This window comes from Mustela lutreola, chromosome 13 (genome assembly GCF_030435805.1).
Source record: "Mustela lutreola isolate mMusLut2 chromosome 13, mMusLut2.pri, whole genome shotgun sequence".
Lineage (NCBI taxonomy): Eukaryota > Metazoa > Chordata > Mammalia > Carnivora > Mustelidae > Mustela > Mustela lutreola.
In genome coordinates, this window is record NC_081302.1 from 74,981,663 (window position 1) to 74,996,427 (window position 14,765).

A 14,765-nucleotide genomic window follows, 5' to 3' on the forward strand; every position below is an offset into this window, starting at 1 on the left:
GAATGGAAGCCAGGCCACAGACCTTGCCCTTGCTTCCCACGCGGCTCCGTCCTATGGGTGGGGGTGGCCTGGGTCTCCAGAAGGAAGGAGGGAGAAGCACGTGACTGGGGAGAGCAGTCATTCTCCCCGTAGAGGTCAGAAGGAAGCCAGGCAGCTCCCTGGCCTCTGAGACCCACATTTTCTGCAGGTGGACAGTGGAAGGCAAAGAAGGTTCTTTTCATCTCACCCACCTCCAGGTGATTAAAGCCCCTTTTGTAATTCCCAGAACATATGCTATGAATGACCCCTTTATTCCCCCTGCCTGGAATGTTCTCCTCCTCAAGTCCTCCCTTTCGTTTGGACACAGCTCAGGTGCCCCTCTGAGCATGGCAAGTGGGGAGCAGTGTCTTGGAACTCCTGTGTGCTCACTAATGGTATCATTCATGGGGTGTAGGTCTGTGTTACCTTTCGTGTTGTCTGTCACTGTTCAGGTCACAGCTGTCTGAGCAGACAGTAGCTTCTCAAAGAGCAGGGAGTCTGTCCCATTTACCTCTATATTCCAGCGCTTAGTATGGAATCCAGTACCCAGCAGATGCTGGGTCAATGTCGGCATTTATCTAGATATCAGAGTTAAGAGAATGAATATTAACCTGTAAGGACAGCCGCAGCTTTTCAAAATTTTCTTCCAATTCTTTCTTTTCAAGCTCGTGGGTAGACATCAGTTCTGGAGAGAAGAGATCAGAGAGTCAAGTTGGTCTTTTGAAAAGGATCAAACAAGACTCTGCCAGACTTAGGATGTAGGTATATAAGGGACACTGGCCGATAGCTCCATACTTGGAAATCAAATGCAAAGACTAGGACAAAGAAGGAAAAGAAGGGAAAGAAGAAAGAAATGAGGGAGGGAAGCAGACAGAACACAAGGGGCACCTTGGTGGCTCAGCAGGTTAAGCATCCAATTCTTGATTTCCTCTCAGGTCATCATCTCAAGATCATGAGATCGAGACCCACATTGGGTTTTACACTGAGCGTGGAGCCTGCTTAAAATTCTCTCTCTCCCTCCACCTCTTCCCCACTCCCTCTAAAAAAAAAAAAAAAAAAGCCACAATCGCGCTCACAAGCACATACACACCCGTTCTTTCAACCTGCTCTACCACCACTCCGTATCTATCTGTATCTATCTCCACGATACTTGTCATTCTCCAAGTTTTCCTCAGGTAGAACAGCTGGGTCACCAATGTTAAATCACTCCCCTTTCCACCATGATGCAGCAATCTGGGGCTGAAGAAGGTGGCCTTCCAGGGAGCGTGTTGTTGTGAGCGGCCATGCTGCCAGCCTGGGCTTGCTGGGGAATAGCTGTGTGAAGGGGAACAGGGCTGCATCTGCAAGGACACCTTGGTGGCCTCTGAGCCACACTTTGGAAACAACAGATCTCAAAGATTTGCTTGAGCAAAGAATTGATATTAAGACACTCGGACAGAAGGAAGGACTAATTGAACTGCTTCCTCTTGGAGAGTTGGGAACAATTCTATGCTGTGAAAATTGTCATTCCAGTAATAATTTGCAAGTTAGGCAGAAAGAGATGTCATATAAGAGTTATTAGTGAGTGGATTCTATTTTCCTCCAGATGGAAAAAATCTTATTAGCTGGGTGAGGTGTATCTCATTCTAGCTACACAAGCAATTTGTTTTCATCTCATAACTGCATGGAGGAAAGGTCCCATTAATCAGCCAGGATCACATGCTTAGAACAGGAGAGCACTGGAGGCCAGCAATTATGATTCTGGCTGGCATGAGCTGCAATTAGGAAAGACTTTGTGGTTTCCACTGACCCAAATCTTTTAAGTAAGGATGGCAAAAGTCTCTAAGAAATCCAGTTGTTTATAGCTGAAATTTACATTTGGGGAAAAAAAAAAGTTTGTGCTGATTTCACTGACATAAAACCATGTAGGCTTCTGGTCCACGTAGCTCTGTCTACATGATTAGTTTTAATAGTCATCGAAAGCATCGCCCTGATCATAGTAATGAACTTCTTATCTATCATTAAATATGCCTATGTTCCCTTGACATTGAAATGACTTGGATGTGGTATCTAAGTGAGATTTCATTCACCAGAAAACTCTACCAGGTCTATTTTTATGAAAATACAGAAGAAAAGGCAGCAAGCACTGCGGTTCATTGCACTATTTCCATTCATATTCCCTTTCCAGAGACCATTTTCCTACAGTGCAGTGATGGATTTTAGAACACTTTCAGATGATCCCCAAAACCCAAGATAAAAGCTAGTACCTACTCTGGAGATGGTATAAACCATCACTAGTATCTATAATAAATTTCATTATTTTATGGTCATTACATTTTGTCCCATGCTTAATACTGTGCTCAAAGACAATGGTTCTCAAATTTGGCTGGATGTTAGAATCATCTTGGGTGATTTTAAAAATCCTGATGCCTAGCCTGCACCCCAAAGCAATTAAATTAGAATCTCTGAAATGGGATTTACACATCAGTATTAAAAAAAAAAATCCCCAGGTAGTTCCAATGTACAGCCAAGAGTGGGGATTGGTACTTTAAGTGGGAGACATGCTCTCAGGACACAGGTAATACATTTAAGTAGTTCTCAGGGAAGTACTCTTCCTTGCCTCCAGCCTGGACTTTTTTTTTTTTTTTTTTAAGATTTCTTATTTATTTGACAGACAGAGATCACAAGTAGGCAGAGAGGCAGGCAGAGAGAGAGAGAGGAGGAAGCAGGCTCTCCGTGGAGCAGACAGCCCGATGTGGGGCTCGATCCCAGGACACTGGGATCATGACCTGAGCCAAAGGCAGAGAGGCCTTAACCCACTGAGCCACCCAGGCGCGCCCCCAGCCTGGACTTCTTCATGTACAAATAAATCCCAGAGATGGTAGGGCTGGTGCTTGAGGGAAGCAAAACATGAGTACTGATTGTCGCACAGTGGGCTTTGTGGTTTTCAAAGAACATTTAAAAAATAAATTTTAAAAAATCTGATGTTGGGGATGCCTGGGTGGCTCAGTGGGTTAAGCCACTGCCTTCAGCTCAGGTCATGATCTCAGGGTCCTGGGATCGAGTTCCGCATCTGGCTCTCTGCTCAGCAGGGAGCCTACTTCCTTCTCTCTCTCTCTGCCTACTTGTGATCTCTCTGCCAAATAAATAAATAAATAAAATCTTCAAAAAAAATCTGATGTTGGCCACAAATCAATGTGATACAACACATTAATAAAAGAAAGAAGAACCATATGATACTCTCAATAGATGCTGAAAAAGCATTTGACAAAGTACAGCATCCCTTCCTGATCAAAACTCTTCAAAGTGTAGGGATAGGGCACATACCTCAATATTATCAAAGCCATCTATGAAAAACCCACTGCAAATATCATTCTCAATGGAGAAAAACTGTTTTCCGCTAAGGTCAGGAACATGGCAGGGATGTCCATTATCACCACTGCTATTCAACATAGTACTAGAAGTCCTAGCCTCAGCAATCAGACAACAAAAGGAAATTAAAGGCATCCAAATTGGCAAAGAAGAGGTCAAACTATCACTCTTAGCAGATGATATGATAGTATATGTGGAAGACCCAAAAGACTCCACTCCAAAACTGCTAGAACTTGTACAGGAATTCAGTAAACTGTCAGGATATAAAATCAATGCACAGAAGAAATCAGTTGTATTTCTCTACACCAACAACAAGACAGAAGAAAGAGAAATCAAGGAGTCAATCCCATTTACAATTGCACCCAAAACTATAAGATACCTAGGAATAAACCTAACCAAAGAGGCTAAGAATCTATACTCAGAAAACTATAAAGTACTCATGAAAGAAATTGAGGAAGACACAAAGAAATGGAAAAATGTTGCATGCTCCTGGACTGGAAGAACAAATATTGTGAAAATGTCTATGATACCTAAAGCAATATACACATTTAATGTAATTCCTATCAAAATACCAACCATTTTTTTCAAAGAAATGGAACAAATAATCCTAAAATTTATATGGAACCAGAAAAGACCTCAAATAGCCAAAGGAATATTGAAAAAGAAAGCCAAAGTTGGTGGCATCACAATTCCGGACTTCAAGCTCTATTACAAAACTGTCATCATCAAGACAGCATGGTACTGGCACAAAAACAGACACATAGATCAATGGAACAGAATATAGGGCCCAGAAATAGACCCTCAACTCTATGGTCAACCAATCTTTGACAAAGCAGGAAAGAATGTCCAATGGAAAAAAGACAGCCTCTTCAATAAATGGTGTTGGTTTTGGGAAAATTGGACAGCCACATGCAGAGAAATGAAATTGGACCATTTCCTTACACCACACACGAAAATAGACTCAAAATGGATGAAGGACCTCAATGTGAGAAAGGAATACATCAAAATCCTTGAGGAGAACACAGTCAGCAACCTCTTCGACCTCAGCCGCAGCAACATCTTCCTAGGAACATTGCCAAAGACAAGGGAGCAAGGGCAAAGATGAACTATTGGGATTTCATCAAGATCAAAAGCTTTTGCACAGCAAAGGAAACAGTTAACAAAACCAAAAGACAACTCACAGAATGGGTGAAGATATTTGCAAACGACATATCAGATAAAGGGCTAGTGTCCAAAATCTATAAAGAACTTAGCAAACTCAACACCCAAAGAACAAATAATCCAATCAAGAAATGGGCAGAAGACATGAACAGACATTTCTGCAAAGAAGACATCCAGATGGCCAACAGACACATGAAAAAGTGCTCCATATCACTCGGCATCAGGGAAATACAAATCAAAACCACAATGAGATATCACCTCACACCAGTCAGAATGGCTCAAATTAACAAGTCAGGAAATGACAGATGCTGGCGAGGATGCAGAGAAAGGGGAACCCTCCTCCACTGTTGGTGGGAATGCAAGCTGGTGCAACCACTCTGGAAAACAGCATGGAGGTTCCTCAAAATGTTGAAAATAGAACTACCCTATGACCCAGCAATTGCACTACTGGGTATTTACCCTAAAGATACAAACGTAGTGATCTGAAGGAGCACATACACTTGAATGTTTATAGAAGCAGTGTCTACAATAGCCAAACTATGGAAAGAACCTAGATGTCCATCAACAGATGAATGGATAAAGAAGAGGTGGTATATATACACAATGGAATACTATGCAGCCATCAAAAGAAATCTTGCCATTTACAATGACGTGGATGGAACTAGAGGGTATCATGCTTAGTGAAATAAGTCCATCGGAGAAAGACATCTATCATATGATCTCCCTGATATGAAGAAGTGGAGATGCAACATGGGGGGTTAAGGAGGTAGGAGAAGAATAAATGAAACAAGATGGGATTGGGAGGGAGACAAACCATAAGTGACTCTTAATCTCACAAAACAAACTGAGGGTTGCTGCGGGGCGGGGGGTTGGGAGAGGGGGGTGGGGTTATGGACATTGGGGAGGTTATGTGCTATGGTGAGTGCCGTGAAGTGTGTAAACCTGGCAATTCATAGACCTGTACCCCTGGGGATAAAAATATATTATTTGTTTATAAAAAATTAAAAATTAAAAAAGAAAAATTTGATGTTGGGCCACCGGGGTAGCGCAGTTGGTTAAGCATCTGACTTTTGTTTTGGCTCAGGTTGTGATCTCAGAGTTATGAGATAAATCCCTGCATCAGGTTCCGTGCTTAGCGTGGAGTCTGCTTGAGATCCTCTCTCCCTCTCCCTCTGTCCCTTCCCCTCATGCTCTCTCTCTCTCTAAAATAAATAAATACAACTTAAAAAAAAACCTCTATGTTAACTTTCAAACTCTTAAAAATCATTAATCTATTTATTGAATTTCATTGCTTTTAATATGCTTTAACAACCAGTTAACTAGGGAAAAAGATGAGGTGGGGAGAGAAATTGAAAAATAAATTATATATACTAATGGAAATGCATGTCAAAGGTGTAAAAAAGCTTCTTTCACAAAGTAATAATCTTAGTAAGACATGGTAGATGTTGTTACTGTTGTCATGACCCACAAAAAACCTCTACATATTGAAAGATCATTCAAAGTTACAAAAAGTATAAAAAGAAATATTTGGAACTCCACGGGGAATGTGGTGTCCGAGTATGAGGTATGGAGACCTAGATCCAGCTGGACTCTGCTGTGGCTCTGAACACACCACAAGTGTGGAAAAAGCCCACCCATCCCAGGGTCGCCATTTTGTTTTAAAAGGCCACAAGACAAGGTAAAACACAGGATTTCCAGGCCTACTTTGAAAGAGTGGTTCTCCAGCTTTGAAACACATTAGAATGATCTCAGGAAGCCCACAGCAGCTACAAGGGATTCCCAGGTGGAACCCAGGCTGGTGTCCGTCCCCTGGCACAGCTCCTTGGGGTTCTCATATCCGGGCAAGTTTGACAGTAAATGCTTCTGAGGAAAGGAATAGTTACCTGGATGGATGCTGGATTTTTCATCTCTTCTTTCCATAAGAAGCAACACAAAAGACACACCAGGATGGAGAGGAAGGGGAAACGGGAAGAGGAGCAAGAGAGGAAGGGGGGCAGCAACATCTTGGCTTGCACAGCCCACCACAAAAGGCTGCCCACATCGAGGCTGGTAGCTACCTTGGACTTTGTGGTGGTGGTCATCCTGTAGGATCGCAATGGCTACCGTGTGGTTATTTTCCATCTCTAGGAGAGCAGCCTCATGGCTGGCCGTGAGATCTTCTACCTGGAGGAGAACACAGCTATAGTTACACACAGAGATGGAGGAATGGGTGGCAGGAGTGTCCTCGCTGCTTGGAGAACGCAGTTGGTATTCAACTAGTAGAGCGATCTGTGACCAAAACGTCGAGGACAAGCCATTTCGCTGAGGTCACATCCATCTTGGTCTTGCACCAAGGCAGGGGAGCCAGGATTTGGTGATGATGTGGTAGCCCCCTAAGTCAGGGGGCGGTCACAGGGAAGTCACCGCTTCAGCCCAGCTGTCTGTAGGAGGCTGGCAGCTCCCAGTAGGGGACAGCTGCCTGAGCCAGCTCTTCACTGCCCAAGGCCTAGCTTCTGGCCCACCCCCTTCCCACTCCCATTCCTTCTACCGAATCCATCATGGAGAAAATGGCAGATAAGGAAAAGAAGAGGGCCTTCTGCTGGATGGTTGGCTCTCTGTTACCCAGTGGCAGGTGGACAAGACAAATGGAGGGAACCTGCATTGGTTCCTGCGCTTAACTCTCACAGTGACATCACGAAGTAGGTATTTTTATGCCCATTTTATAGACAAGGAGACCGAGGCTTAGAGGGGTTTGAAATGTTTTGCCAAGAGCTTGTAATAGGCAGAGCTGGCCATCCTGCCTAGGTCTGTCTGACCCCGCTGGGGAAACTCTCTCAAACACACCGTTGTTGTAGCCTACCCCAGCAAGACCCTCACCGGAGCTTCAGGATGCTCTCCCCAGCGCCAGGACTGGCCGGCAGATCTGTGTGTGCTCAGCGCCCCTGCTCCCCGTAACCTTACCCTCCAGATCGCAATTTGGACTCCCTCTACCCCCTGCCCTGGCAATGTGGAACTACACTTGTTTCTCTGGCTGAAGGCACATTTCTAGAATGTAATCACAGGCAGTGTGGCTGCTCCAGGATTTTTATTTTGACCCCTCCTGATCTCTGCAAACCGCCCCACCCCCAGTGTGTTTACTGTTTTTGTTATTGTTGTGACTGTTGCTTTACCCTCCAATGGCTGACTTTAAGGAGTAATTTCAACACCACCCCCCCGCCGCCCCACAGTAGCAAACCAGAACAGCATTTTCCCAAAATTTTGTCAGTGAACCATTGTTATAAAACACCACCGTACCTTGCACTGTGCATGGGCACACGCACAAAACCAAAGTTCCACGATACAGCCGGTTCCCTTCCTCCTTGAAATCACCTGGTCTTAAAATTTCTATCTCACTTTTTTTTCAAAATGCCGGTTGCAAGTCATGAAATGTATTTCACGGCCTACCAGTGTATCAAAGTCTGGCATTTGAGAAACACTGAACCAAAAAAAGGGCCCAGGGCCTGACGCTCTTGGACGGACAGGTGAGAACACATTGCTTCTGGCAGGTAATAGCCAGCCATCTCTTAGAGTCCTTCCTTTTTCTGGGGCTGACCTTTGACTCGAAGGGAGGAAGGGCACTCCCCAATAAAGAATACCCACTCGGGGGGTGCCTGGGTGGCTCCGTGGTGTAAGCCTCTGCCTTCGGCTCAGGTCATGATCTCAGGGTCCTGGGATCAAGCCCCACATCAAGCCCCACATCGGGCTCTCTGCTCAGCAGGGAGCCTGCTTCCCCCTCTCTCTCTGCCTGCCTCTCTGCCTACTTGTGATCTCTCTCTGTCTATCAAATAAATAAATAAAAATCTTTAAAAAAAAAAAAAAAAAGAATGCCCACTCGGGAAGTGGATGCATCAGAGTATTTTTATTTTAAAATGGGAAGGATTCCCATTCTGGATAGTGTAATTGCATAGGAGAATTTGTCGGACTTCTCTTTCCTATGGAAAATGAGAACTTTTCACTGGCAAAACCAACAATGAACTCTACCGTGTGAGGAAAGCTGCCCAATCATATGCAGACGGACATGGTATGCAATGATTTGCTTTTATTTGCCGGTCACTCTTGATTAAACAATCTTTTACTTGAGGCTCAGAGCTATGAATGTACTCGGCAGAAAGGCTGATTACCACAGTACTTAATTGTCCAATTCCTGTTTATATGAGGTTTTCATAGCATCTTTGTCCCGAGCCTTTTAGTCTCCTGGAAAAATAAATCACTGATTTAAAAAAATGAAAAAGATGGAATATCTTTTCTTTCTGCTTTATTACTGATGTCAGTTAAGCCCATAGGACACTGTAGAAACAAGTAACTCCACATTATTTGGAGTTACGTTACCCAGTTTGGAATAAAGAAACATCTTTCATCCATCCTTGGTATGGTTCTAATTTATTAGGCTCTTATATAAATTGCCATGGTTGGTTTCAGGAAAGACAGATGAATGCAAAGGCTAGGTTCCAGAAAAGTCCCGTGTGCCCTCGGAGCTGAATATGCCTTGACTGGCAATTCTACGTTATGTTTGTGGCTAAACACATGCCCTTCTGGTTTGTTTGAAGGAGGGTCTTTGACTTACTGGTGATAAAATACTGCCCCCAATACATGAAGGGCACGAGCTCTCTGTTACGGCCTCTCGGAGGTGCTTTTATGAATGAAATACTAAGTCTCTAACTCGGAAAGGGCATATGCAAGGAATGGAAGGCCCAGTACCATTTCAAAGGTACTCCCAGTTTCGAAGGGAGCCAATAAGCCAAAATTTGGGCACAATAATCCTTACTCTTCAGTATTTAGTAATTTCAGTAAGTTCTATACATCTTTATGGTTTTTAAGGCATAGAGAAAAGAAGGGGCTGTCCACTCTTGGCATGCCCTTTCTCGTCATGGTATTAATCCCCACAGTTCCCATGGCTCCTGGCTTCTTTCTGGAGCACAGTTCCCCCTCCGAAGCGGCCAGTAAGGTCTCTCAGCCTGAGAAGACTGGAAACCTTTTGAAGGCAAGTGAGGAGATTCAGACAAGTTGAACCAAGGGGAATACAAGGTCATTTTGGGCACACAGATCACCCAGTCAGAGGCTAAAGGCACTAAATTAGCAGACTTACTCTGGGTGAAGCATCCTTCTTTTCCATCTAGAACCCTGGGTAGGGGTCCCTTGAACCATACCTGGGCCACCCTCCTCTCTCTAGCAGGCAGAGGGAGCTGTGGGCTGTGCCACAGAAGAGGCTATCGAGGCGCCCTTGGAAGAGCCCTGGCGGGTCTTCCTTGAGGCAGCTGTTCCCTGAAGCTGGCTACACTCCCCCAGCTGCTTGCGTGGCTCAGCAGGGCTGAATTACAGCAGAGCAAAAGGTTGGAAAAACCACCCTCAGATGGGTAAGACTGCAGCTGTGGGGCCATTTGCAAAATACAGTTGTCTGACGCTTTGGCAATTCACCTCGAAAAGACTGACCTTTAGAATGAGAAAGTCTCAGTTTCACTCATTAAACCCAAACCACATTCAACTCCCATCTGTGCCTACCCCAGACTCTACATTCATAGCTGGTCAGAGAGGGAGCCGGCCCATGTTTACTCTGCCCAGGGCTCTCTTGACATTCCTTTCTAGGTAAGGACAAGCCCCTCCTTCCCTTCCTATCCTGGTACAGCCTCCCAGCCAGACTGCCCAGTGTGACTTCATCGCGTCCCTGGGGTCGCTGTCCCCATGCAGCCCAGCACGTGGGCAGCGCTGCCCGGAAGGCCCTATCTTCTCTGCACTGCCTCCCCACTGCATGCAGGGGCTCTGGTACTGGAAGACAGCAGGCCCCCGGGGACGTCACTTGGTTTGATTAGGGACAGCGTGGTTTCTGCTGCTGGCCACTGAACACCAACCGCACATGACCGACGTAATGCAACATGATGGACAAAGTGGCCTCTGTTGGTCTTGATTAAGTGTGGGGAGGCTGAGCCTGCCAGCTAGTCTAAAAGGGTGATTTTTTTCCAGGAAAGGATAGAAAGTATGTCCTGGAGAGAAGGCTGGTGGGAACTCTGAAGAACCAGCACAGCCACTCAAGAAAAGGCTCTGCTCAGACTTTATTGAGCAGAATCCATAATGCATCTACGAACCCAGTGGTCCTCGGAGAAGAGTGACTTCAGGGCCAGGTCAGGGAATAAGACAAACTGACGAAGGGTCAGGAAGCACTGGGGTCAAAGGTCACAAATCTGGTCACTGACTACCAGGCTGTGTGGTTAAGTATCCATGGGGGACAGCCGCAGGCAGCCTGGAAGGAAGGGCGGCAAGCTGGACAGAGAAACCATGACGCTTGGGGTGCACAGGGAAAAGCATGTGCGTTGATTGTGAAAATCTGTCCTGCGTGCTCTATGTGCTTTGAGAAAGGAGAGCTTTGGCGATCTTTTATTAATGTGAAGCAAACTAGAAAATGAGAGCTGATTTTAATGACCTTTTACTCCTGCTTTTAAAATCAAAGTCCTACTCTATCTTAGAGGTCACCGAGGAAAGCCAAGAGGCTTTCCCCATGCCCCCCGCTCGTGCCCCTAACCAGAGACTGCAGGACAGGGCCCTGCTTTTACAGACCAATGATGCCAGGCCCCCTCAGCAATTCTGATTTAACTCCTGTGGGGTGAAGATGAGGAGGGGCGTTTTGTCAGAAGTTCAGGTGTAGGCAGAGACAGATAGTCTTTGCCCCTCCAGGCGAGCAGATGGCTGGATCTCTGCTACGGAGTGAAACTGCAGTGAACTCAGAGGTCAGCCTGCCCTAGCAGTGAATTCCTAAGTTGGGTTAAAGCCCCCTAAAATCCTACATGTTGAAATTGACACTGCCTCCCCATTGCCAGCCTGGGGCACTGGGGCACAAGGAGAAGCCAGATTGTTTAACTTGGTTTTTAAGGCTCCAGGAGCACAGACATGCTGCTACCTGCAGAGTTAGCATTGCCAAGTGTAGCTGTCCCTGATAAGGAAGACCCACAGGGTGTGGAAATCCCCACATGGGTAATTCACACCCCAGACCATCCAAATCTCCATGGTGGTCATGCCCTTGAGGCTTCTCCTGCACTAGACCAACGGGCATTGATTCTGTCTGCAAACTGGGAATGCAGGACTGACATGCATTTCACCTTCCTCTCCACTGCCTGCGTGCTCTCTGCTGAAGAAGGGGAGGGTCAGGATAGCAACAGAACAATTCATAGATTTAAATCACCATTCCTCACCCACCCTCAAACCAACAGGTTTCCATAGGTCAGGTTTACCCGCATAGAAAGTCTTCAGAAGCTATTTCCCTCATAAAGCTTTCCCCTCTCTTATAGCTGGAAGTAATCTAAATTCCTAAATGCGCCCTCTGTAATTCTCACCCAGTATTACGGTTCCTTGGGTCCTTGTCTCAGAACTGCCCCCGATCCCTAACCTGCAAGTCCACACGTTCTATATCTTGGTATCTCTCCCAGTCGCCTGCCATAATGCCTTGAGTGCAGTCGCATTTGCTAAATATTCTTTGCACTGATGAATGAATAAATGAATCTCTAGCTCTTATGAAGAATTGAGAAGAACAGAACTCAGAGCCTTCCTTAAGGTAAATCTTAAATGTGTGGCTTATGTAACTCATTCTCAAGGGGAAAGTCAATCCCTCCAATCCCTCCCAGTATTAAATCTCTACAAGGCTGCTGTGGCCCAGCCCAGAGGCCGGGTGAGAGCACATCTCCCAGTGAAACTCCGTGAGGCACCCCCACAGTGCCCCACCAGTGGACAGGCTCCACTCAGCTCTGGCTTCAGCTCTGTGGTTCCCATACACAGCACCCCGACATGACCTCTGCTCGGAGGACTCCCTCTAGGCATCTTCTCCTCCTTGCCTCCTGGCATCTTCTCAACCAACCCCTAACTGCAGATCAAAAATCTTTTAGTGGCTACGGCAGAAAATACGTTCGTTCTGTGTAAAACGGGGAACGAACAGCCCAGGGATACAGAGGCACAGAACAAGTTGGTCTCTGCACGCATCTGAGAGGTACCGAGGGGCCAGGAAATCGGGACGGCTATGGACAGCAGCAGGTGTGAACACCTGCTCAGGGGAGCGCTTCTCCGCAAACTTAGGAGGCAAGACGCTGGGGCTCAGTTTCTGATCTTTGCCGCAGTGGGTAACCCTAGCTGCCAGCTGCTCTGTTTCCTGGGCTCAGGGTTTAATGCACCTCAAGCAGGCAGGTGTGTCTGGTTTCCACAGGCTTCTAGAAAAGGAGATCGCTAACCTGAGAAACTGAATAAAGGGCTGTCCAGTGGGAGATTTCCAATTACAATAGCAGTGCTTATTATTACTCTGAAATGATACTTGTGCCTTCTGCGTTCACAAGCCTCCGGGGACGGCCATCCAGGATGTCTGTCTGTAAGGTGTCCAAGGAGAGCAGCCCGGACACTCACTATAATAAAGGGCCGCTCAGCACATGCCCCAGCATACAAGAGCACTCTTCACAAATGCCAGTCTACTTCAGCGATGTCGCCGGCAGACGCCGTGAACTAACACACCTATTAGAAGCGGGCATTAGGGCATCAGAGCCTTGGAGGCTTGGAAGGAAGAGCAGAGGCAGGAGCCAAACTAGCTCTCAGGGGACCCATGTCTTGCTGCCCGAGCTGCAGTCCTGGAGGGGAGCTGGCTTGAGGGGGTGGGCATGACCCCGGGAACCCTCCCCAGTTGCTCCAGGGTGCACTGGCCTCTCCAACAAGACTGGCCTGCTGAGGTTAACTAGAGGAAGTCATCCCTCATTCAGCAGGTGCGAGCTGAGGGCAGGCATGGCACAGCGCATGAGGCACCGATAGACCTGGCCGAGAATTCGAAGTTCGTGCTGGACAGCATGGGACCCCAGAGCCAAACTGAGTTCCACCCTGACTTTTCTGTGCCCTGCCCTGTGAGTTCTGGCTGGTTATTTAACCTCTCGGTCTCGGTCTCCTCACCAGTAAGATGGGGGTGATCACGGTACCCACCTCGCAGGGCTGTTGCGAGGACTAGGTGAGTTAGTATATGAAGAGAGTTAAGAGCAGTCCCCTGGCGCATCACAAGTGCTAGGGGCATTTCCTTATGATAATCACTGCCCTTTGTGGAATATACAGATGAGAAACAGGGGACCTGAGTCAAAGGCATAGTTTGTTCAACAGTGATACACGGCTAGAATAGGGAGGAGGCAGGAAAAGTGCGTATGTGGTGGGGGAGGAGCTGTAAGTTTCGAGAAACAAAGAGCCTCATGGAGAAAGTGACTTTGGAGAACAATCTGGATGAGAGGGAAAAAGGGAGTCATGGAATGTCTGAGAGCATTCCAGGCAGAGGGAAAAGTACTCCCCACCCTCCCACCCCCCTCACCCCCCCGCCGCGCCCAGTGGGAGTGTGCCTGGGAAGTAGGGAGCTGGAGGCCAGGGTGTCTGTGGGGAGAAGAGAGGGGACAGCAGGAAGAAAGGAGGTCGGAGAGTGAACTTTCCAGAAGCTCACCTCCTGGAGTGGGGCTTCTTGCTAAAGCAGTGCTGGCTCCCCTCCACTTTGCACCCGTGTGTCCCGACAGCAGAGCCGGAGCCCCAGGCGGACTGACCTGCTCCTGGTGCTGACACCGGACGTGCAGCAGCTGGGTGTGGTGCTCCTCCTGCAGCCGCACCATCTCCGCCTCAAACTGCAGCTGCAGCCGCTCCTCCAGGTCCTGCAGCTCCGCCTGCTGCTGCCAGCCCAGCTTCCGCACCTCCTCCTCGAACTGCCTCTCCAGGTCCTCCTTCTCCTTCTGTAGTTTCTCGCACTTGGCTGTGTGGAAGGCTGGGGGAGGAGTGGGGGGGAATAACCCCTTTTAAACAATGGGTTATGGGACCAAAGGCATCACACCCAAGTGTCTTTACTCCCTACCGGTGGATCACCCTGGTCACCGTCACAACCTGTGCACATCCCCTGTGCAGGGGATGGGGACAACCAGGGCGAGCTCCTCTTACTCCTGCTTCTGGAGAGCTTCACTGTTTGCAAAGCGCTTTGCCCTCTACCACATTTGATCCTTACAACAGATGCTGGGTGTTGAGGTCGAACCTGAGCCCCAGGGTGCTCATGGGACTTGCCCAAGTGTGCGGAGAGAGAGCTGCGAAGGCAAACTTGGGCTTTCTGACTGCAAGCCCTGTGTACCTGGACTACAGCAGGGTGTCTCCAAGAGCCCACAGACCACAGCCATCAAGATACAGGGTATTGGTTAAAAATGCCCGCTCCTAGGCATGCTCTGAGTGGGTCAGAGCCCCTGGGG

The 14,765-nt window shown here is 47.3% G+C and overlaps 1 protein-coding gene across 4 annotated transcripts in view; it reads right to left on the reverse strand.

The window, feature by feature from the left end:
- MTUS2 (microtubule associated scaffold protein 2) overlaps positions 1-14,765 on the reverse strand; it is a 585,660-nt gene that overhangs the window by 11,234 nt on the left and 559,661 nt on the right. For all 4 annotated transcript variants that reach the window (XM_059143942.1, XM_059143941.1, XM_059143943.1 and 1 more), the window contains 3 exons: positions 14,082-14,296; positions 6,588-6,693; positions 630-703 (listed from right to left, as the gene is read on the reverse strand). In XM_059143942.1, the coding sequence (XP_058999925.1) occupies positions 630-703; positions 6,588-6,693; positions 14,082-14,296 (395 nt within the window). The remainder of the gene's footprint in view (positions 1-629; positions 704-6,587; positions 6,694-14,081; positions 14,297-14,765) is intronic.